Genomic DNA, 19,669 nt, shown 5'->3' on the forward strand with positions numbered 1-19,669 from the left:
TATGTACATTATTAAATGCATGAATAGGCTTAAATTTAGTAGTAATATGTAGGTTTCATGTTTTTACAAAATGGATGCTGTGAACATTGCTGAATAACAATCATGTATATTAAATGTATTGCAGGAGTTTAGCTTGACATTAACCAAGTTAAAAGGACAAATAAATGAACCGCACCAAATATATAGAAGTCAATGTGGGATTTTAATATGCAAACGAAAGCACTTGACAGAAGTTGAATACAATTGTAAATGGAATAGGAAACATTTTCCCAAAGGAATCTTTTCAAAATGTCATCACCATTCCGAAAGCAAGTGCAGAGGTTTGTGTAAAAGCAGTCCTCCCTGACCAGCTCTGTCCCTGACTCTAAACCCTGACTCTCAACCCTAACGCTGAACCCTCTGAGGGCAGGAAGACGCGCCTTCAGTGTAAAGGTTCGAACCACAGAGAAGGAAGAAGAAGAGGAAGCAGTAGAGAGTAGTGAAGTAGTGAGGTTAGTGACAGACGTGAAGGAAAGGCGTGTGGAAGCACACGGTTACATGTGCGGTCAAGAAGATCACTCCCACTGGAGGTCATTGATCCATCAGCCTCAGACTGCTGAGCTCAGCAGGTCTTCTGGAGGACGAGGCGAAGATGAACTGAGGAGACGGGACCAGCAGGATGTCAGGTTCAGCTCAGGTGTGTCTGCCCCCGACCAAACAGTTGAGGTTCAGCTCAGGTGTGTCTGCCTGGACCAAACAAGGACATTGATTAGGTTCAATATTCAAAAGATGCAACATTATCTGATCGAAAGATAAGTCATTAAGGAGCAGGCAGGAATTAGGGCGCCTTGCTCAAGGACACATCACTGTATTCTGAGGACTTGAACCCGGCACCATTGGTTTGAGAGTTGAACACCCAACCCCCTACCTAATCCACTATGTCCAGATAATGCAAACTTATGAGGAATCCTTGATGGTAGAGTCCTGGTTGTCCTCAGGACTTGCCTTCCAGATGTACGGCTTCTCCATCAGTCCTCCAGATTCCTGGTATGGTTACAAACGTAATTTGTCTCTAATGCAAGGTAAAAAACACAGTAGTAGTTTGTCTCTAATGTGAGGTAACAAACACAGTAGTAGTTGGGCTCTAATGTAAGGTAATACACACAGGAGTAGTTGGGCTCTAATGCAAGGTAACAAACAGAGGAGTAGTTGGACTCTAATGCCATGTAACAAACACAGGAGTAGTTCGTCTCTAATGCCATGTAACAAACACAGGAGTAGTTCGTCTCCAATATCAGGTAACAAACACAGGAGTAGTTGGGCTCTAATGGCGCGTAACAAAGTAGCAGCTGAGGTTTGTCTGGTAAACAACCACAGTAGTATGCCGTAACTTGTACTGGACAAACTAATCCTACGTTACAACAAGTCCACTTTGTTTATTTTATGCAAACTTACGAGGATCCTGGTTGGTAGAGTGATGTCGTCCTCCAGAGTCTTGGCTCCTCCATCAGCTCTCCTCAGCCAGAGTCCTGGTCTGGAACAAACAGCACCAGTCTGGCCCTAAGGCCTAAAAAAAAAAAAAAGTTTGGTTCCTGTTGGTGGTCAGTTGAGGTCATGGGTAGGTAGGGAATTTATTTTATTTTTTTATTTTATTTTTTCCAGCGGCAGCGAATGATAGGTAGGTTGTTTTCATTTAAAAACGAGAAAATTCGCTCATCCTTGTACAGAATGAAGAGGTGCTGTACCAAAACGTAATTATAGTTTGCATCAAAAAAAAAAATTTTTTTTTTTTTTATAAAGCTCATAAAATAATTTGGGTCGCACATAAATTGACAGGGTCGGTCGGAAACCGGAACCAAACGAAAAAATTTTTTAGGCCTAACGTCTGGTAACAAACATATAGTTTGTCTTATTTTTAAGCCCTTTATTTCCAGTTTGTTTGGTTAATACAAACTTACAATCCTTGTTGGTAGAGTGATGGTCATCCTCCAGATTCACGGCTCCCCTACCAGCTCGCCTCCGCTTCAGACACACGTTCTAGTAAGAAAACAGGGCGGTAGTTGGTTAACGCATGTCAAAGTAACAGCTGTATTTTGCCCTTTAAGTCAACCATGTAAGTAAATACAAACTTACGAGGAATCCTTGTTGGTCGATTCCTAGTCGTCCTCCAGCGTCTCAGCTCCTCCAGCAGCTCTGCTCAGACAGAGTCCTGGTCTGGAATAAATAGCGGAAGTCCTGCTTCAACATGTGGTAAAAACAGATGTAGTCGTCTGGTATATATGGTACAAACACCGGTAGTTTGTGGTAGCAGTATTCTACGAGAAGTGGCAGTGAGTGTGATGATCACTTCAAAGTCAAGCTCCATCTACCCCACGACAGACGTCCTTCACCTGGCAGGGCCTCCATCAGCTCCTCCACCAGGCAGGGCCTTCAGCACGGCTCTTCCAGATATGGATTCTTGGTCTGGTTACAAACAGTTGGTCTCAGCAGTAAATCACACACACACCACCTCCTGCATCTGAGGTTCACTTGTAAAATACTTGTAAAACAAATTTAAACATATTTAAACACTTAAATTAAACAACGTCTGCAGATTGACGCGTTCAGCAATTCATCCACTACGGTCGTAGCAGCACTAGTAACAATAATGGCTCATATGACTCCTACATAACCCCTGTATGAATTAACTCTAATCACAGCTTGACAGACTTAAAGTCATAAGATGATCAAAACCAGACCTAAACTACTGTGGATTTTAGTGTTTCAGATGAGCTTGATGATGGTTACCCTCTGGTCCAGTGCTGCATTCTGGAGGACTTCTGACAGGAGGTGGAGGTCTGGCTCCGGCTCCGGGTGAGGAGGTGGAGGTCCGGCTCCGGGTGAGGAGGTGGAGGTCCTGCTCCGGGTGAGGAGGTGGAGGTCCTGCTCCGGGTGAGGAGGTGGAGGTCCTGCTCCGGGTGAGGAGGTGGAGGTCCTGCTCCGGGTGAGGAGGTGGAGGTCCTGCTTCGGGTGAGGAGGTGGAGGTCCTGCTCTGGGTGAGGAGGCAGACACCTTGGGACAAACTACATGTTACCTTTTTAACCTTGTACAATTCTAGAGTATCTTCTACTGTAACATGTGGAAAGCACGGCCATTATTTTAGCTTTGAGATTATCCAGTTGGTAACTCTGCCCCAAAGTCGTTGTTTAGCGTCATTCCATTGGGTAGGGTTTAACTTCTGTTGCAATTAATGACAGCAGATATTTAGAACGTACAAAAGCTGAAGTAACAAAGAACACTAAGCAGTATCGATATTAAATCAAATATACTCAGCCATATTCAGGTGCTGGGTTCCGTTCAAGAAATGTCAAATTGTCTTCCGCCTTGAAAAGATTTTCAGCCTTCACTGATGTCAAAAATGGACCCGCAAGTAGAAGGCCGTTTCGTACGCAGCGAGAGTCCCGTCAACGTGGTTGAAAGTACGGCGCAACCATCGAAAATTAACACATTGTGCAACGTACGTGTCAGTATGTATTTAATATCAAACTTAAGTTGTTTAAGATAAGGTGGCACAATTCCCAATGGAAACCGACTGAAAAAATTTTTTCGTTGGCAACGGCTCGTGGTTACGCAAATACAATCCAGAACGTTCCGCCAGATTCCCTCAGGGGACTCCCGTCCAACTAACTGCCAGGTGGTTTCTGGTTTTGGTTGTCAAGACTACAACGTTCGATGCTAACCATTGGGACTAAATCAAGTGACCGCACTCAGAAACTTCCCGGCGGGAAGCACAAACCGTCCGACAGGAATCCGAACATTCCTGCCGGAACCAACCAAAGAAAAAACAGAACCAGCGCCTCACCTTGAGCTGGACGGAGGAAGATCCTGAAGTCCAGCGATGGTCTTCATTAAAACACAGCCAACAGACTTACCTTGAGGAGATCTGTTTGTTGCTGTTGGTACTACTATTCAGTGTAACATTACATTATTATGCACCCAGTGTGTACATGTTATATCACTCAAAACTGTACAAAGCTAACTACCATGTACGTCCCACAACAACTTTAAACCTCAAATCCTTGCCTAAGAACAATGGAATCATTCAATACAAAACCGTGTCTACATTTTACAATTATCTAGATTATTCAGGGTACAAACCATACAGAGCAAATCTAAACGTTGAGCTCACAGAGAGCCGACCATAGCCCTGCAACGTCACCTTGACCGCCTCATCACCAACAGCAAATCATGCCAGCCAACACATGTACAGGTCCAGTGAGAGGTGGCCATCTGAGCGAAAGGACTGCTCATAATAAATAGAAGCCCAATTCCTGAACTATCCAACCATCTTCATGATTTAAAGATTGACAGACTTGACATGCCTCTAATCACCTTTGTCTGCTCCCTCATTACTTATAAAACTCTACATCTCCATCACTAGAATGTTGCATCCTACTCATGGGGGTGTGGTCTGAGTGAGCAGAGATGCATGCTGGGATACAGTGCCGTCTCAAGTCTTCAGTTCTGTAGACACGGCCCTCAGGAGAAACCAAGTGTTTGAGAATCTGTCATGACATCAGTTGCATGAGCTGGAATATCCTTCAAGATGGCGCCAGGATTCTCAGAGGAGAAAGGCCAAGAGGAAGATGTGAGGGTTCTTCCTCTCAGCCAGTGGAACACAACGGTCCTCATCAGAGTACCATGGAACACTTTGAAACATTCTCCTCTTTACACCTTGAAGCCCCAGTGAAGGTTCCCTTACCTCCTCAGCTGAAGAGCACAACTTCAGCTCGAAGCGCGCACTAGTTGTTGAGTTCCCAGATTGGTTCTGATTTGAGGGAAACAATCGTTCAGCTAGTCCTGTCCGAAACAAATACAGTTCAGCCTGAGCAGACGTGCAACTGAGAGCAAGACAAGATCCGCAGGGCTCTCCATCAATCCAGCCAGGTAGGAAGAGCCGTCTCATTACAGGTCATCTTGAACATCCATTGAGGTCCCTTTCCAACTTCAGAGTCCTTGTGGAATGCCTTTAGGTGTCCATCCTCCATTGATCCTGATTGGTGTAGTCCTAGTTTGAAGTCACTGATCTGAACACGCCGCTTGCATCCTTTTACACTTGAGTTGGATACTCTCCTTCCTGCCCAGTGTGTTGATATCGCTCCGGAGCGTCGCTCAGGAGACCCTTAAGTAAACGTATGGCCGGCCGACCATCAGGTATGATTTATTTGACCATTCCAATATCCCAAGCCAATCACACAGACCCCTTATGAACATTATCACTGTCAAAGCAAGCCGGATACACACAGAACCCAGGACACGCACGTAGAACCCCATGCCAGGTGTGATGGGAGACACACACACACACAGTAGAACCATAGCGATGTTTAAAAATCATCCATCTCATGTCAAACCAATGGAACACACACACCACTGAGCCATAAAAGGCCAAACAATCATGCAGGGTAAAAACCTCATGCCAAATAACATTCCATCATCCACCCATAGCTCTCTTGCCAGGGCACCCAGAACAGAACAACCAATGTCTCCAGAGACGTGAATTATGTACAACATTCTTCAGTGGCGTCCCACATTGGTGATGGATTATGCTTGGCGTCTCCAAAATGTGTCCAAGGTTGATTCAACGTATCTGAAGTCATGTCTTTGTAGTCCAGTGGTTTCCTGATTGAGGGGCCTTCACAGATGCAAACGGTGCAGCTTTAGTCAGCCTGAGGACAGGAAGGAGGTCATCTGTTCAGAAGACCACCCAGTGGAGGGGGGTGGCTCTTGAGGAGCAGGATCCATCTGGGGATGGCCCCAAATAAGACCTTCTTGGAAATGAAACTGTTCCTGAGGAGTCACGATGCCTGGAGGGGATTGTTGAATGTGTTCCATGATTCTCTGTGTCAGACTGAAGTTGTGTTTTAGTCGTTGAGATGAGGAGCCCCCTCATCTCCCACTGGGGTTTCTCCTTCTGAATCCCTGTCTCCATCTTAAAGAACATTCTAGTCCATGTAACTGACGTCAGGACGGTTTCTCAAACACTCGGTTTCCCCTGAGGGGGCGTGTCTACAGACCTGTAGACTTCAGACAGCTCTGTATCCCAGTATGCACCTCTGTACACTCAGACCACACCCTCATTAGTAAAGCAACGCTGAAGAGGCAGAGCTCAGGAGAGTAGCTGGAAAAAAGACTGAAGATATCAGAACCCAACCCATTACTCCAGCTTACAACAATACCTTGGAGCCTATAACCATTTTAACAAATCATTAAAACCAACATAAACCAAACACCTAAGTAACCCATGAACCAATAAAACATCCTTCCTACTCAGATCAACCTTCAGGTAACGGGTTAACTCACCAGGAAGCCAAAATACATCAATGTGCCCAAGAGTAATTAGAAATGAATGACTTACAGTTTGCAGTTCATCTTCATGGTTAAGTTGGGATACTCACAGAACTGTAGTTAAAAATCCATGATAGACCTTTGAAGGAAGGAACAGTTTACTCATGGTCCCCAAACTTGGGCACTGTCCCACAGTTCAACATCTACCATCTCCATTGAATCAGATAAATGAATGACAATACAAATTCAGGGCTTTTGGGATCATCCAACTTTTAAATAACGATTAAGATAATGAACTAATCCAGCTTTTTAATATAAGTTATACTAATTATTTGTCATTGGTCAAGAGTGATTTACCTCTTACTTTGACAAGTTTGAATGTAGTCTCTAAAATGTTACTTTCAGATAGAATCATTATTTGAATTTCAAATGATTGAATTATATTCAATATATAAGTCACGTTGTGCTTTGCCACACAATACTACTCACATCAGGTTCAGATGAGATGCTCCTCTTTACTTCAAAAAGTCTTTAACCTGTGAAACAGGAAGAGATGTCAAATAAGTCACAACAGACCTAGGAATGAAATAGAACAGTACACACACGTCCTTTTAAGTGAAACGCACCAGATGCAACCAATTAACTGATTAAGAAAACCACTTGGCAGGCGAGCTGCGGCAGGGGAGCTAATTATTAGTAAAGCTCAACGCAGGTTCACTTGTGATCTTGCGTCCCTGTGTGTGTAGTGAGCGGATGTGGACAGCAGAGGGCGATGATACCCCACGAGATCATCTGCTCTCTGAGCGCTCTTCGAGATACCGTCTCCATTGCAACCGTAACTTGGCAGCATCCTGAACGGCCGTTTGAGGAGTGAGAAGGAAGCTTTCATCAAAGAGACCAGAGAGACTCATTCACTGGTTCAACTGGAGTCATCGCCCACCACCACACACGTTAAAACACACACACACACACACACACACACACACACACACACACACACACACACACACACACACACACACACACACATACAGACAAACACCATACAAACACACACCATACACACAAACACCATACAGACACACACGATACACCATATAGATTCACACCATATGCACGCACACACCACAGATACACACATATAGATTCACACACAATATTGATACACACAACATATAGATGCAAACCATATGCACACACACACGATAGATACAAACCATATATATACGTACACACCATAAGTATACACGATATAGATACACACACACCAAAGATACTCCCCATATCGATACACACCATAAAGATAAACACACAAAATAGATACATACCAAAGATTAACTTAATATAGATACAAACTATATAGATCCCCCCCCCCCCCCCCACACACACACATATTTTTTACAAAGCAGGTTCTATACTGCAATGTCCAGTTATGTCAGCGATCAGTTCCTTCTCTCCCTCCTTCAGGCTCTGGAGACCAGCAGGGTGGAGGGAGCGCAGGAGTGGAGAGCCGTAGCCTCCTCAGAGATCCAGGAACACTGCTGAAGACCCCCACATCCTCCCTGGGCCTGAACACCAACTCCCATTCACTCCCTCTCCTCTCCGTGTATCCAATGAAGTCACACATAGGGGCACATATCAAAAATTGTTGCGGGATATTTCTGGCAGGGCACAGTTTACACATTTCAACAACAACAATTTAAAGGTCAAACATTAGCAATTTCCCAAATAAAAAATGAATAAATATACAAAGTACAAAATACAGTATTTAGATTTTTTATTTATTAAAAACTGTTGCCTGACAGTTCTGAACTAACCCTTTATATCTGATTCAATAACCTAATACACTCACTGGTATCCGTCATTCCTCTTTGTTATCCTAGCACTGTTATACCTTAATAAACAGACACAATGTTCACAACATGACAGCAGAATTGTGTTTGTTCAAAATGTGTGAACATTGTGATCTATTGCAACCCTGATTAATAAAAACGACAGAAGAGATTACCCTGAAGAAATGTTGATTGGACGACTTGTGCAACTGCATCTGATTAATAGTCTAGTTTGTCGCAATTCATGTGAAACATTTCACACATTTTCCCAAAAATGCTGAGCTTAACAATAAGGCACATTCGGTGTTACTAGAGTTAAACTTTTTTTCCCCCTTCTTGTTTTGAGACATTTCATCACAAACCATGATCATGCGTAAGTTTCACTTGGTATGTACCAATAATGACACTTGTCCAACCTGATTAGAACTATACAAGACACACCTCATGTTGGATAGACAGGACTGCATCATGATGACCTGTCGTTTAACTCAAGGGTTATTGAAAGACCCTAAATTGTTAATCGTTTGGGGTAAAAGTAATTCATTGTATTGGCAGCAATGTTAAGAACAGGAAAATAACACTGGCAGTGATAAACATGGTGCAGGTGTATCTGTCCTTTCAACAATGAACCAACTAACACACCAAAGTAAACACTTGATTGAATTGAGTGTTTCAAAAGTTATTAAAAAAATTAAAAATAAGGTTAAATTATAAAGATATCCTAACCTTCCTCTTCTCTCATGAACAAACAAAAGTGGCAACCTGTGCTTCAAAATCATGGCGATAAAAAAAATAAAAAATACATATAAATATTTGCTCTCGGCTTAGACGGAGAAAAGACCCATGTTGCTTTTCTGCATCAATATACAAAATATTACTTCAGATGGGGCTGAACAGCCAATCAAAATACCATCTGACTTCAGTTACAAATATCTACATAATTTTTTTTTTTATTTCCAGTTTTCACCAGTATCTTGTTTTCCCCACAAGTCATTGCATTGTATTCTAAAATTAAATCTAAAAGACACGAAAAAAAATCTCTTAACCAGAGAGATCAACTCTTGGGTAGAACATCTGCTTCCTGCTCTTCTTTGTAAAAGCCCGTAGTTCACAGTAAAAGCCTACCTTAGCACATCATCTACGCATGGCAATCCTCCACATTCCTGAATCCCTCCAAGCCTGAACATAGCTCTCCAATTTAGTTAGAACTATTTCATGGACAAAAGCGACTATTGAACATTTGCACACGGGCAAAGCAGGGAGCATGTGATAATGTGTTTAAATGTAGGCCGATAACGTGGTTTGTAAAGAGCGCCATACCTTCAGCTGTTAAATCCTTCATATTTGCCGGTCAAAGACTTCCTCTGGTTTTCAATAGTCTTGCTTTGCTAAACACTTCCTCACACGTGCATCTGGACATGACCTTCGTCACCCACCACCGGGTCTCATCAAATGTTTTCGTCCTCGAGCAGAAATGGAAACTATACCGCCTCGGAATGAGAGCAAAACGAACACGTACAACACGACCGGAGCTCCGCCGGCCACCCCGGCCCTCTGAAGCAGTGACAGATACGGATGAGATTAGAAAATAACAAAGAGCGGAAGGCTGTGGAGGTCCGCGGCTGGCGGTCAGCGGGTACGAAGGGGTCCGAAGGGGTGTGTACTGGACGGGAGGCCGGGGTCTGGGTCTGGAGGCTGATGGAGATCCGGATCGGCAGGTCACCATCGACCGGCTTAGGGATGTGCAGCCTGCCGGCGGACGATCACTCCTCCAGGATCATGGCCTCTTGGAAGGCTTCGATCCATCTGGAGATACACACGCCGTTATTAAAACCAACACAAAAAACAATGTGTCTATTATGCAGCTAGTGCCTCCCTACTACCATGAATCAGTCAACACAACATGAAAGATAAAAGATAGGAGATAGCATTCATGGGCTGCCAGTACGTCTGAGGGCTGATTCAGCTTCTGAGCAGGAGATGAGGTTAGTGGGAGAGAGGTGTTACGAGAGGGACGTGACATTGGCTCCAAAAGCACAATGTTGTCATTATTGAAAAAGACGAACTGAGGTGAGTCAAACATGGAGGAGGAAGTCCTTCCCTGATCGTTTGGTGACACTGACCTCTGTGCGCTGGGGATGTCGTCGGCCTTGAAGATGTAGAACAGGGTGTTTTTATGGTACAGTTTGAACTGCTGCCGTTGGGCAGGGCCGTACTTCTCCTCCCTCAGGAAGAACCCCAGCAGGGGCTGGCTCTCCAGCGCCGCCACGTCCTGGGGGGAACAACACAGAGCGTCACAGAGAGCACTGTGGGACTCCATTACCCAGAATCCCATTCTCTGTGGATTTACTTTTATATGAGATCCTTCCATCTCACTGACCCTCTACCGACTTGTGCAGGAGGAGCAAATTACCCCTTTGGTGGAACATAGATCTATTCTATTCTACATTTGAGATTACATTTAGGGCCTTTGGCAGACGCTTTTATCCAAGGTCATAAGTCATTTGTCATAAGAAAGTTAAACAATATATCGCTGTCGGTACTGTAAGGATGTTCATAGAACCACTATCGCTGGGTTAACCCATTCCCCGTATGCAACAAAGATAGCTAGGATAAGATGCTGCATAACTAAGTACTATAACTAAGTACGACACACAATAAGTGCGTACATAAAGTGCCAGGACGTACAACAAAGAACAAGTAATGGTGGGACAGGCGGGCTATGCAGAGTCTAGGTGAACTCTCAACAGGTGAGTCTTGAGTCTTTTAGGTTTACATCATCACTGAAGCGTGTCTTAAACATTAAGGCGGACACAGAGGGTGTGATGGCGACCCGCTACCTCGCTGGCAGCGTAGGTGTACAGCACTTTGTCCTTGATGACGAACCACAGTCTCTTCCACTGCCTCTTGCTGCCCTTTGACCGGTTGAGGTAGCCACTCATGGAGGTGTTCTCTGTGTTGGCTGAAACCTAGAGGAAGACAGGAGAAAAACCCAGCGGAGTTAAACATGTAGAAATCAAACCCCAATCAGATCCGATTGGACCGAATGCTTCCATGGGTCTGGGGTGGAGTGATTCTGAATCAAATGCCCGTGTTTTCAAAAGGTTGTGTTCGCATGTCTTCGTGACCAACCTCTTTAAGTGCAGCCGGAATTTTCTTGTGTTTCCTGGAAAACGAAAACGCTGCAGATTTTCCGATCGGAGAGACCGAAGTCGAGGCACAGCGGTCACCTAGACGACGGGAAAATAAGACATGATTATCATTTAATTAAATCACTACTTTGCTAGCAGATGTGTGTGCGGCCAAAGATCCCTGTTCTCTTACTGTTCTCCTGCAGCTTGGTGAAGCAGTGGTCGCAGACGCGAGCCGGCTGGTTCTTCAGGTACTCCAGGTAGAACTTGTTGGTGGAACAGGCCTGACACACCACCTGACGACACGGGATGGGAAACAACGCTCAGGACCCGACGACAGGAGCCCAGCCTCCTCTTTGTTCCCACAAACACTTAAACCTCGTACCTCAAAACCAAGATGGTGAAAAAAATCTAAATAAATACATTTAGGATCAGAGAGGAGAGCAGCGGTCACCTTGCCACAGGCCCGGCAGTGGTGCCTCCTCCAGGTGAGGGTGAACTCACAGGTGCACATCATGCACATGGTGGCGCGCAGGTCTGGGATCCAGATGGGGGCTTTGGAACCCAGCGGAGCCCCGATGTCCGGAACCACGTCGGGCTGCAGGGGGGGGACACAGCACAGGGTCGGGGGTTGGTTCTCCAGAACCGCTACGGTCCAAAATTAACAGCTCGAATTTTGTGCTTTGACCTTCTAGTGGGAAAGTCCACCGGTCAATCCATTGTTTTAAAATGTATCCCTGCGTGTTTTCACTTGCCAATATGTCACGTATCAAAAATAACCTTTGGTTGGTGGGTTAGGTGTTAAAGGTTGATTCAGCGATGCTAGGCCGAAACATTAATGATCACATTCATCTGATCATTCCTCGAGACCCGCTAGCTGCCCGCCCCATAAGCAGGCCGTCAAAAAAACACGTCTCTGAAGGCAGCCTGTGCTCCGAAATCGTACACAAAAACAAATGGTACTACCGACCACTCAAAACCTAAATAAATAGCATTCCAACCAATCACCAACAAGGGATGGGTGTTGTGGGGTTTTGCGCTGCGTTCATGATCGTTTTTACTGGATGCACGAAACAGGGAAGGGAGGGACGAGCTGGCTCTGTCTGTTTGGGATCTGAAGTGACGTCGACCGACATCGCTGATACGACCTTTAATGCGGACCCTCAAGGCCACAGAGAGCCTGTGGTCCAGACCTGCTGTCCAGGAACACCACGGACACTAAACGCTAGGCTGGGCGCGTTACCTCGTCCTGGCTGCGACTGGAGATGAACGTGATCTTCTTCTTGGTGTAGTCGTCTATCGCCTTGGCGATGGCCTCCAGCCACTGCTCTCTCTCCGTGGCCGAGCTGTGGGCGGGGGGGGGAGCAGACGGGACGCGGTCTCAGAACAGCCAGCAGGGGGCGACGCCGAGGCGCTCACAATAACCAGCCACGTTTTGACGTATTTCAGAATTAAAGGGGACATATTGATACCACCAGGTGTGAGTGTGATTAGCCGTTACAAGACGTTTTAAAACCGGCCTCTTCTGACATCACAAGTGGGTGTGTCCACCTAGATGTATGATGATTAGATGAGCAACGTTTGCTACAGTCCACTGGGTAGGCTGGTAGACTGATCTATCCAGCACACAATCTAGGTGGACACGCCCAATAGTGATGTCAGAAGAGGCATGTTTTCAAAACGCCTGGTGGTATAATATGTCACCTTTAAGAGAATGCGAGTCAGCGTGTGTTAGTAGACGTCTGTGTTAGTAGGCGTGTGTGGGAGGCTGAGAAACCGTGCTCACCTTGCAGACAGGATGAACGAGCGCTCCACGCTTTCAATGTTCAGCTCATTCTGGTAGGCCTCCTGGCTCGGCTTGCTCACCTTCAAAACAGACACACACACACACACACACACACACACACACACACACACACACACACACACACACACACACACACACACACACACACACACACACACACACACACACACACACACACACACACACACACAGCACAGGAAACAGGAGTTCATAATACAATTGTTTTCTGCTTGTCTGGAACCATGTCAGGAAGTATGAAACTTTCCTCCTTACACTCGTGCGCAATCTCTCTCACACACACACACACACACACACACACACACACACACACACACACACACACACACACACACACACACACACACACACACTATATCTTTAACAGTATTCGATTATAACTAAAAATAAAAACAAAAGGTAGCCTAATATGCTGTTACAGTCTCCGGCTAACCACTGTATGTTAGCAGCTTAGTGCCACTGGTCAGTCCTCACCTTCATCCCAGCCAGAGAGAGCACGCTGTTCAGTTTGTACTGGGCCGACTGGACTGGCGTGGTGTACATGAGCGCGTCGTTGAACTGCAGACACACACAACGACGACATCACCAGGTCAACAAACACAAACACACACACTCATAAGCACGACCTTACTTCTTTAGCGTAAAGTGGGTGCATTTGTAGTTATTATCTACTGCTACTACCACTGCCTTTACCGCTTAATTAAACAGTGTTTTTAAAGACACCGTAATGCTTTAAATAGTGAGTGTCTGTAGTGTTTGTATGTATGGTGCATGCATGGTGCAGTATGGGGCCGTTACATATCCTAAAGACATCAGCCGCTCCTCTTACCAAGAAGAACATGCGGGGCTGCATCTCCTTCCGGGACAGCTTCATCAGGGTTCCCTCCTTCAGGAACACCTGGGGGGGTAACAGAGCATCTCTTCAGCGGTCGTAAACGTGGGTATCATAGGTACTGAGTTACAAGCCAATATTTGAGACGTGGAACTGAACATCTCAAAAAGCGGTCTGTAGATAGTGATGTAGTTGGTTGAGAAAGTATTGTGCAAGGTGATCAATGTTTTAAGAGGGATCTAATGCTTTCATACGGCCTAAAGGAGTAACAAACGGTTCAAAGCCATACCCTGCCTGGTTGCACAATCTCGTGGTGTCCGTTCAGACTGTACTGAATCTGCATCAGCTTCTGGAAGTTATCCTGCAGAGACAACAGAGTCACTCAGTGGAAATGGAATCAGGACTCCAACCATTGATTTGTTCTCCTCTAGCGGATTATTTCTCTGACAAATCGCTCAATTAAAATGTCTCAGACTCATCAACGATGGCCTTCAATCGAGTGACCTTTCAGAACCAATCAGAGAGAGACTAGATCAACCAGCGGAGACACAGTCCGAGCAGCCTGCTTACCCCTTGCTTCATGATGTCGTTGGCGTGGTTGGCCACCTCCTTCACGATGCTCAGGGCAGCTGGCGTGGAGGACACAACAGTTAGGTGACATCACTTCAGGGGGATAAAAAGCTCAACTGCAGTAACGCCGAATGTGCCTTATTGTTAATCTCATGGAATTGATTGCAGCATTTTGGGAACGTGTGTGAAATCTTTCACATGAATTGCGACAAACTAGACTATTAATCAGATGCAGTTGCATAAGTCGTCCTATCAACACTTCTTCAGGGTAATCTCCTCTGTCGTTTTTATTAATCAGGGTTGCAATGGATCACAATGTTCACACATTTTGAACGACCACAATTCTGCTGTCATGTTGTGAACGTTGTGTCTGTTCATTAAGGTTAAGTGCTAGGATAAGGTGTACATACACACACGAGGAGGAGAGGATGTGTTCTCACCTTGCGTGTCTTTATAATCCTCTGAGTCCTCTGGGAGGTTCTTCAGATAATCTACATGAAAAAGAAACATAGGTGAATTTAGAGCGTACTTAGAAGTGTAGAGCAACTGTAAACCTGAAGTAAACCTCAAGCCAAAAGGGGCCTCGATCATTTATCTATTTCAATATTATGCATCTAACATATTGCAGTCTGAATGTTTCTGCTACTATGCAGCTTGTCCATCAGGAGGTCACTGCCTCACCACTACTAAAATAAGTCAACACAACATAAAAGATAAAAGATCGGAGCTAGCATTTATGTGCTGCCAATACGTCTGAGGGCTGATCCAGCTTCTGACGGGAGATGAGGTTAGTGGGAGAGAGGTGGTACGAGAGGGATGTGACATTGGCTCCAAAAGCAAAACCGTTTGCTGGTATGATTCTTCGTGTGTCCTGGCCTAAAACCAGAGGTTGTCCCCTGAGTGTACCTGTGAGCAGCAGCTGGTACTGGGGTATTCTCTGCACCGGTTTTAACAGGTAGTGTTTCAGAGCCAGGCTGGCACAGCGTGGACTCGTCTGGGAGCAACGACAAAACGCAACAAAGTCCATCAGGTCGTTATTTACACAGCTGGATCACCATCACACACTCACACAAATGTGCACACACGCAAACACACATACACAAACGTGCACCCACACATGCGCACCCACACACAAACACACGTTAACACACACACGCAAAGAAACACACACAAACACAAACACCCACAACTGCGTAGAAGCCAGAAGCCCTGCTATCTCCTGGATTCTACCTGTTTGTCCTAGGTGAACGGCTAGAGCATTAATAGTAGTAGTATATTCACTCATATATTCAGTTAGCCTGGCTGTAGCCAGACCAAGCTCAATGGTAGATTGCACGTTGGTCTGGGGAGGCTGCTGTCATTTCTTCAGCACAAGAGGCGTGATCAACGGGCCTATTTCAACTGACTCTGTACGCAATTGGCTGCCTGGCGACACTTCTCTGTAGTCATTGTGTTAAACCAGCCAATAGCGCGCCAGGGGGAAAAGCCAGCTTGGTGACTGGCTCCCGTAAAAACGTATCGGAAGCTGAAAGAAATGTATTGCTCTTCTCCAGACCCTTCTGCAGGGTGAAGTCAAATCGCCAGCAGAAGTGGCTTGGGGTACCCAGTCTAATATTCAGTGGTATGTTATTCAAGTTCACCTCAAACTCTCGGACCACGGCGACGAAGGCAGGATTCTTCCGGCACTGCTCGTCAAGCAGGGCCACGTTGTTGTCGAACTGGCGGATGTAGGTGGAGTACATCTTCAGGTAGGGCCCCTTCTGGACGAAGATGTCTGCCAGCCGCTGGTGATCCGCCCTGAAGGGGAGGGAAGGAGTCAGTTTGACCCAGGTATCCATCACATAAGAGTCCTGGTTCTACGAAACTACTACGAGTCGAGGGCAGAACAGTGTGTAGGTAAACACAGGGATGTCAGCGATGGCTGAGATTTTGATGGCGCCAGAATACATTCAAGACATCGGAGCGTCTATATGCTGTTATTATTTTTGAACACAAGAGGGCACACTATAACTCCTCAGTTTGTCTTGAAAATGGCAAAACATAAGGTCAGTAGCATCAGCATCATAATTGTCTTAATTGGCTGATAATTGATCATTCACACATTTGACGATCAATTAAGGAAAGGGCGTGTCCGTATAGCTGCCTGTGTGTGATGATAAGACTATGTAATATATATATTTAGTATAATGCTACACGTGAACATCCTATGATGGTGCAATTTGATTGGTTCGCTATGTCGGGATATTTGGCAATATCCCATGAGTGAGACCTCAAACTCGGGATATTGTTTTCATCGCAAAATCGTCTCGTTGCGATCATAAAAACAAATAAACCGCTAATAAAAACAAATTAATCCCGGCAAAAAGTGTAATCTCGTTTATTTTTGGAGAGTTCACGGGTAGATACCAGAACAATTATTCACCTCAGGCTCCGTGAATAGTGGGGAATAGCTCCCTCTTCGGCGAATAATTGTTAAAAAAAAAAATATATATATATTATGGGATGTACCAGTGGGCGACCCTGTCCTCGAGCTCCCGCAGCAGGTCTCTGTTGAGCTGGTAGAGCTGGGGCAGGTAGTACAGGATCTGACTCAGAACCCTCTCCTCGACCACCGGCTTTCCGTTCTGACGCGTCGCCTTGGCAACGGCGTCACGGAAGTCCTGCACTCACACAAACACAAGCGGGAGGGTGTTAGTCATGGATGTGTGAGCATGTAGCAGGAGAGGGGTGGGAGCGCACACACACACACACACACACACGCACACAACACCACATAACCACACACACACACACACACACACACACACAAACAGCCAAACCACACATGTGTATATTCACACACAATTGCACAGACAGGATAGTGGGTCACCCCATAAACTGAATCTTACTAAACACACGCACACACACACACACGCACCACACATGTGTACATTCACACACAATTGCAGACAGGATAGTGGGTCACCCCATAAATTGCAGCATACTAAACATACACACACACACACACACCCACACACACACACACACGCAAACACACACGGTGAGCTGAGTCAGCACATGAGCCAACACACATCCACCTGGAAGGAAGTGGAGGACCAGAGAGGATTCAAATGTTCCAGGAAACATAGTCACAGTCACACACAGACCCCACCCGGCACACACACACACACACACACACACACACACACACACACACACACACACACACACACACACACACACACACACACACACACACACACACACACACACACACACACACACACACACACTTTTTGAACAAGTACGTTATCTAGTAAAGACACACAGCTAAGACCAAAAGCGCACAGCTCAGACCAAAACAAAAAAAAAAAAGAAAAGAAGCAAACACTCCCGCCCTCACTCCCTACCAGCCAGCTTGTGAAATCATGGACAAACCACCACCAATAACAAAGGGGAGAGACCCGCTGGCCACCGGCTAACAGCAGAAGAAGAAGAGAACACTAAAACGTGGACATTCCAGCGATCCTTGAAGGGGGAAAGAAATCAAAGGAGAAACGTGATCGGTGGACACAGCTCACCCAACCACCATTATCCTACACACCCACGCACACCCGGACACACACGCACACGCACGCACACACACACACACGCACACACACACGCAGAGGAAGCAGCTGCTGAGTGGCCGGCCCGCAGCCGATTGGTGAGGGATGTCATCTGACCTCTTTCTATGAATGACTCCCCAGCCCCCCCCCCCCCCCCCCCCCCCCCCCCAGCCCCCCCCCCCCCTCCTTCCCCTTCCTACCCGCCCAGGGACAACACTGGAAGCTAATCCGCGCGGAGGCTCAGTCAAAAGCCTCGTCTGAAGGAAGCCAGACAGCTGGGGGGGCTTGATGCCCTCCGACACGCCTCTGACCGGGGACCGGGGGCCCTTGAACCCCCTCACCTGGGGTCCGCTGTCACAAAGGGTCACAGGTCACCCGGTCGACCAATGAGAGCATAGTGTGTACACTGTGTGGAATGGGAAGGATAGAGCCGGGACAGCTCAGATTGCTTTCCTATTGGAGGGTTGTGGCCTGATTCAATGTCTCAGAAAGTAACATAAAGTTAAAGTTAGAGTTTAGTTTAGGCTATGTTAGATGATGAGGATGATATCATCAAAGCTGTTTTCTCAAGGAAGCTTATAATACCAACCTATCTTGGGGTGCAAAGAAAACACATGCTTGAGGCGTTGCTCATGTTGTGGATCACAAGTAGGTACAGTTAAAACACTTAATAGTCGCAGAAACGGTTCGCTTCCCTTTAACAAAGCCTGGCTTTCACTGGGGAGGTCTCGGACACGTTAGCCAGAAGCCCGAGACCCTCCATCTCAATTTCCGCCTCTCTGTTCTGACTCAATTACCCAATTACACACTCATTCACTCACTCTCAAAACACACACACAGTCATTATCAACACACGGCCACCTGTTTCCACACATGAAAGGATAGAAGCCTGGTAACTGAGGGTGGTTAAACAAGAGCCCAAGTCTCACACACACACACACACCGAATCACAGGCACACAAACTAAAGAGAAACTGGGAGAACTCCTTACATCCGTCCCATCAAGTATCACTCAAAGATGTGGTTCATTCATTTACGTGGCAGTTCAGCATAGCAGCTCCAAGACGATTAACTATTCTGCCAATGAATAGGATAAACTGATGATTATCTGTTCTGAGTGTTCTGCAAATATGCTCCGAAGGGAGATATGGTGCGAGACTCGTTACATGGACCAAATATTTACAGAGTGATAGTTAATCTTAAGTACGATAATAAAATGATAAGACACTTACGATGTGAAGGAGCTTCAAAACGTCCACAAACCTGTTGAGAGACAAAAACAAAGCACAATTTCAAATCACCCCTCAGTACACCACCCAACAATACATAAACACACACACAACACGACGCAACGCACTCACAATTAAACGACGCAACGCAACATAGAGGTACAGCCCGACACAATGCAAATGCCGAGCCGAACACAAAACCAAGTGGCAAACAAGCACAACCTAACAATACATAACACAACCTAACACAACACAACACAACACAACAGGACTCAACATAACACAACAGGCAAGTCAGCCGTTAGACTTTAGGCGAGGGTTGGAGATGCTGGTTTGTATCTCACTCACACTTTCTCAGAGC

General features: G+C 45.8%; 1 protein-coding gene across 1 annotated transcript in view; it reads right to left on the reverse strand.

Moving 5' to 3' along the window:
- Positions 1-8,065: 8,065 nt before the first annotated feature.
- The window catches only part of LOC115531948 (FYVE, RhoGEF and PH domain-containing protein 6), a 19,865-nt gene continuing 8,261 nt past the window's right edge, over positions 8,066-19,669 (reverse strand). The window contains exons 4-21 of the mRNA XM_030341313.1: positions 19,657-19,669; positions 19,312-19,342; positions 17,002-17,153; positions 16,134-16,290; positions 15,400-15,487; positions 14,934-14,984; positions 14,494-14,552; positions 14,213-14,284; positions 13,921-13,989; positions 13,566-13,649; positions 13,053-13,132; positions 12,510-12,612; positions 11,721-11,864; positions 11,460-11,562; positions 11,268-11,365; positions 10,976-11,104; positions 10,259-10,407; positions 8,066-9,941 (exon numbers count right to left, since the gene is read on the reverse strand). The exon at positions 19,657-19,669 is cut by the window's right edge and continues 55 nt beyond it. Coding sequence (XP_030197173.1) covers positions 9,899-9,941; positions 10,259-10,407; positions 10,976-11,104; positions 11,268-11,365; positions 11,460-11,562; positions 11,721-11,864; positions 12,510-12,612; positions 13,053-13,132; positions 13,566-13,649; positions 13,921-13,989; positions 14,213-14,284; positions 14,494-14,552; positions 14,934-14,984; positions 15,400-15,487; positions 16,134-16,290; positions 17,002-17,153; positions 19,312-19,342; positions 19,657-19,669 — 1,625 coding nt within the window. The 3' untranslated portion in view covers positions 8,066-9,898. The remainder of the gene's footprint in view (positions 9,942-10,258; positions 10,408-10,975; positions 11,105-11,267; positions 11,366-11,459; positions 11,563-11,720; positions 11,865-12,509; positions 12,613-13,052; positions 13,133-13,565; positions 13,650-13,920; positions 13,990-14,212; positions 14,285-14,493; positions 14,553-14,933; positions 14,985-15,399; positions 15,488-16,133; positions 16,291-17,001; positions 17,154-19,311; positions 19,343-19,656) is intronic.

The sequence above is a fragment of the Gadus morhua genome, chromosome 19, assembly GCF_902167405.1.
Source record: "Gadus morhua chromosome 19, gadMor3.0, whole genome shotgun sequence".
Classification (NCBI taxonomy): domain Eukaryota; kingdom Metazoa; phylum Chordata; class Actinopteri; order Gadiformes; family Gadidae; genus Gadus; species Gadus morhua.